Raw genomic sequence first — 5,107 nt, forward strand, 5'->3', positions numbered from 1 at the left:
AATGCGGAACTTCTTAAACGGGAAACTTGTTTCGCAAAATTCATGAATGAAATGACAAGTAAACTCACGTTGCTATAGTAACTAAGTAGTTTTACTCGCTTACTTATTTAGCGTTTTCCTCGCCTACTATAATTAAAAATTTGAATTTTAATCTATAATATTTTAAAAATTGAAAAATAACGCTTATTTTCCGCAGAAACATCATGCGTGCGATACATCATTGGAAAGCTAAAAATATGCTCTTTTCAGTAATATCATAATAAAGTATAGTTTGTATTTAAAAAAATACAACTTTATGTTATATCTCGAAAATTATCAGCTATGTTAAAAATTTTTCAACGGCAGTATATTCTACTCAAAAAAGTGTCTTAAGAATGCATTAACCCCATTTCTCTAATTTGAAAAATAAACGAAATATGAGTATTTTTTGAAATCACTAGAATTTGACTTTTTGGCGATAACTTAAAAACAAAAGAAGATAGAGATTTGGTCTTTAGGGGATTGGATTAGTCTCGGAAAAAGAGACCGGGACATGGCACCTACTTTTTTTGTATCTCTTATAGTTTCTGAGATAGCCTATAATAACACCCAAATTTGCCCACCCTGTACATTGTAGATATAATGGTATTAAATAGTGTCACCCAAGACCGAAGTGTTTCAACTATCTTTTTGACGGTATTCAAGATCTCCATATCTTTACCCATACATTCTCACACTTCCACGTTGATTATCCTGCTATTTTTAAGCTGCGGCGAGGAACATTTCGAAAACATTTATCTTTTTATCTTATTATATACGTAGGTGCAGACTTAAATATTTATTAATAAATACCCTTTCCATTTGGAAATTTTTTTTTCTTGTCTGTTTGATTATAGCTGTTACTTCATTGTTGGGATCACAGTTCTTGTTGATTATGACACCCAGATATTTATATGCGGGTACTTGTATAAGGATGTTTTTTAGAAGGAAAGTTTCTCCTCTTAGTGTCTTTGAGAAGATCAGCTTTCAAGTTCAAGTAATAAATCTATTTTACAATTATCTAATTGAGAAGTTATGCGCAATTATTAACGTCTAGTTATGTATCTGGAAAGTTTTTTAGATTCTTGTTAAAAATTTTAATTTTTTTCTAATTTTATTAGTATGGTGTGGTAAACAGCGTACCACTCCTATAAATATCCAGTGATATTCAATCAACTCATTACAGATAGCTAATTTAGGTTAATTTTAGTTTCAAATGATGCCAATTCACTTTCACAATTTTATCGCAATTCAATAGATTTCTGAAAAATGTTGTTTTAAGGGTGTGTCCACACATTGCGCGGTATTGGAATTGTTCGCGAACATTTTAAGTCAATGACGCCGCGCAATGACTTAAAAAATGACGTCTCGCATATGTCGCGTAGCACAGCCGCCCAAATATTCTTTGGAATGTCAAAACTTGCGCGCGGCACAATTGTGCCCTGCGAACAGCGTGCAGTGTGTGGACACACCCTAACATTAAGTTCATTCTGGTTTCAAGTGACCAACAAATCAATAATCGATTCAACACTACACAATTCCAACAAGTCAATGTTCGTATCTTCAAATGCTCTTGAATTTCTTCCTATCATTTCAAAAAATCTAGCACCATCTTTTATAATATTTGTAATAGAAAAATGTGATGACTTTTTATCTTTTTATCCTAAAAAGGGATTATTGCGATCATTGCGTAGCTTATAAGGCAGGAATTGTAAATTTAGAGAAGAACCGAGCACTGCAGGAAGCGAATCATTTTGCGTTCACTATAGTTCTGCAATTACCTTTTCCGAGTCTTCTGCCAAACATATTCGCCAGCAACATAAAACGAAATTGGCAGTAATTTCACTCTTTACAATCTAAAAACCAAATATGGAAAATTTACCCTCATAAAGAAAAGTATGGCGCCTATAAAAAGTTTTATTATGAAATTAAGATTTTAATATGGACTTGAAATCAAATGTTTCTTACTTTTATTAAGCAAAAACGCCATAACTAATTTTCGAGCATTTCTTTTCCACATTTATAGTTCATTTTTTTTCTATAATACCTGCCAAATTGTTGTAAAGTTGGCAAAATTAACAGTTTGTTTTGAAATAAATATGTCACACTGAATCGTTAAATATGTCGCAAATCGTTTATTTGCCATTTATTATACCTAGAAAAGGTGTTTTGTTCTATTTAATTACTTTGTAGCACGTTTTTACAACAAATATGTACTTTATTAAAATCGTATTTATTTAAAAATTTATTAGTATTTTAACATCAACTATTTAGTTACTGAAAATGTTACTAAAAATCAAGAAAACAACATAAATTTTATAAGGGTCCTAGATAATACCAACAAAAACCCTAAAAAATTTGCATTGACAAGTATTATAGAAAAAAAAAACAAACTATACATACTTTAATTATATGGTCATAAGCAAAAATGTAGAACTTTGTCATTGTAATTAATACGATTAGACGATTTCGAACAAATACCTTGACCAAACTACGTAAATATCTAATAAAAAGCGATACCGGTTTCAACTCTTCCACATCATCATCAGGAGAAACATCTTTATTATATCTTTTCCATTAAATTATTTTGATGCTATTATACGTAAGATTCAGAAGCATCGATAAATTTCGGAATTCTTTTTTAAATAATAAAATGGTGTAATAAAATAGTAAAATGGCCGGTGTTAATTAAACTGAAACTAGAACTAACACTAGCACCATCACTACAACTAACACTACTCCTAGAAATTTTCGGGTTAAGCTCGAAAACTTCGAACTTGTTTTTGAAGGTTGCAACATGCTATCCGAAACGTTTTCAAAAAAACGTACAACTTAACACGAAAATTTCTAGTTCTAGTGTTAGTTATAGTGATGGTGCTAGTGTTAGTTCTAGTTTTAGTTTAATGAATCGTTGTTTATCTAAAATAGTTAAATTCATAAAACATTGCAATCCTCAGTTACAATTTATAATTACCGTATTGCTTCTAATTAAACTAGAAAAATGTATATTTTACCTGACAACTTAATATTGGGACAATACAAAGTACCTTCCATAAAAATGGAACAAATTAAGATAAGTGAACTGTGGAAATAACGTAAAATGAAATGTTAAATTGCCGGTTTGTTCTAAAGCCTGAAATATTGTTGCTGTTGAGTAAATCTGTAGTTATACATTAAAATGGTGCGTCGTATCTGTACAGAGTCAAAAATCCGTGAATTAGTGATTAAAAATTATTGCCACATTAAAACAATACCTGAAAAGAAGCAGACGAACTTAATATTCCTAAAAGCACAGTGTGGAAAGTAATTAAACATTATGGAGAAACTGGGCAAATTTTAGAAAAAAAAGGGTAAAAGTTCAGGTCGTCTAAAGTTAGTTTCTGACAGAAATAAAAGAATACTTGTAAAAATCTGCAAACAAGGACGAAGAAATATTTTAAGACATGTTACCGCTGAATGGAATAATGAAACTGGATTGAATATATCAAGGGAATGTCAATAATCAGTCACAATCAAAGTTATGTAAGAGACCAATTGATAGATAATTGATCACTTTACACGAAAATACTGCACGTTTGACAAAATCAGCAGTGGAGTTGAAAATATTTTTCAAAAGGGCTTTTTATTGCAGATAATGTTTAATTTTAAAGAAACTTTGACCCGCTATATCTCCTTAAGGAGGCATTTGTGACTCCATGTATATTAAGACTTTTCATCTTAATTTTTGATGTATTATCTGCTCTAGAAGTCTGTCAGCGGTTTTTTGAATCACCCTGTATAGTTGTTAGGGCTCGTAATTATAAATATTTATGAGAAATTGTTAAATGTAGTATTTATTCAATCAACTGAATCATTTAAAACGTCGATATTGCGAACATCCATCGAATTTGTACTCCAATGCTATGAAATTAGATTTTTGAGACAGTAGTTGTTTGCAAAACACTCTCCAAGTCTATTTTGCAGCCGATGGGTTGAAGGGCTAATCCAGAAAGTAAAGGCTCAACAGATTTTATTAATATTCACCAAACTACGTAAATATCTAATAAAAAACGATACCGGTTTCTACTCTTCCACATCATTATCAGGAGAAATATCTTTATTATATCTTTTCTATTAAATTATTTTAATGCTATTACACGTAAAATGCAGAAGCATCGATAAATTTTGGACTTTTTTTTTTAAATAATAAAATGGTGTAATAAAATTGTAAAATGACCGGTGTTAATTAAACTAAACTAGAACTAACACTAGCACCATCACTAGAACTAACACTAGTCCTAGAAATTTTCCAACCAATGCCATCCGAAACGTTAAACATTTTTTCAACAAAATGCACAACTTAACACGAAAGTTTCTAGTTCTAGTGATGGTGCTAGTGTTAGTTCTAGTTTAATGAATCATTGTTTATCTAAAATAGTTAAATTCATAAAACATTGCAATCCTCAGTTACAATTTATAATTAATTATAAATATTTATGAGAAATTGTTAAATGTAGTATTTATTCAATCAACTGAGTCATTTAAAACGCCCGGTTTTCCGTTAATTTATGCATTATTCCCATAAAAATTAATTCTAACATTCATTCTAACTGGAGCGAGAAACCCAAACAAAATAAACATTTAAATAGTAAGCGGCCAAACTGAAACAAAAACAAAACAAAATATAAACAAATACTAACCTTTCCGGTGGCTTTTTTATAACGTAACGTAGCCTCCCTGATCAAATCCTTCACCAAGAGGTTACCATCGCCGCAAGGGACCACAACTCGCACGTTCGCAAAACACACAGTCACCTTCATACTTAATCGAAAGTAGTCTTTTTATTGAACTTCTTTTAAAAATAAAATTAATAACGTTTTTCGGCGTTTATTCGGCGGAAAAACCGCCGACCGTTGACGCCATGCTGCTTGTAACTAGGCAACTGCCACCGAGCGAACGCAAACGGTGGTGTGTGTATGTGTCGCTTTGAACCGTTGCTATGGCTACTGCGAACACCTGCCTCGGAAGTTGGCCGCGGAAATTTGAAAAGTTCCTAACATGTTTGGTTTGTTGGGGAACGTGATCGTCGACGCGGTGAAAAGAGTTGTAC

General features: G+C 31.6%; 1 protein-coding gene across 1 annotated transcript in view; it reads right to left on the reverse strand.

The window, feature by feature from the left end:
* LOC111421693 (par-3 family cell polarity regulator) overlaps positions 1 to 4,844 on the reverse strand; it is a 43,891-nt gene extending 39,047 nt beyond the window's left edge. Inside the window, exon 1 of the mRNA XM_071201253.1 lies at positions 4,698 to 4,844. Coding sequence (XP_071057354.1) covers positions 4,698 to 4,817 — 120 coding nt within the window. The 5' untranslated portion in view covers positions 4,818 to 4,844. The remainder of the gene's footprint in view (positions 1 to 4,697) is intronic.
* Between the last annotated feature and the right edge of the window lie 263 nt (positions 4,845 to 5,107).

Source organism: Onthophagus taurus, chromosome 1 (genome assembly GCF_036711975.1).
Source record: "Onthophagus taurus isolate NC chromosome 1, IU_Otau_3.0, whole genome shotgun sequence".
Classification (NCBI taxonomy): Eukaryota; Metazoa; Arthropoda; class Insecta; order Coleoptera; family Scarabaeidae; genus Onthophagus; species Onthophagus taurus.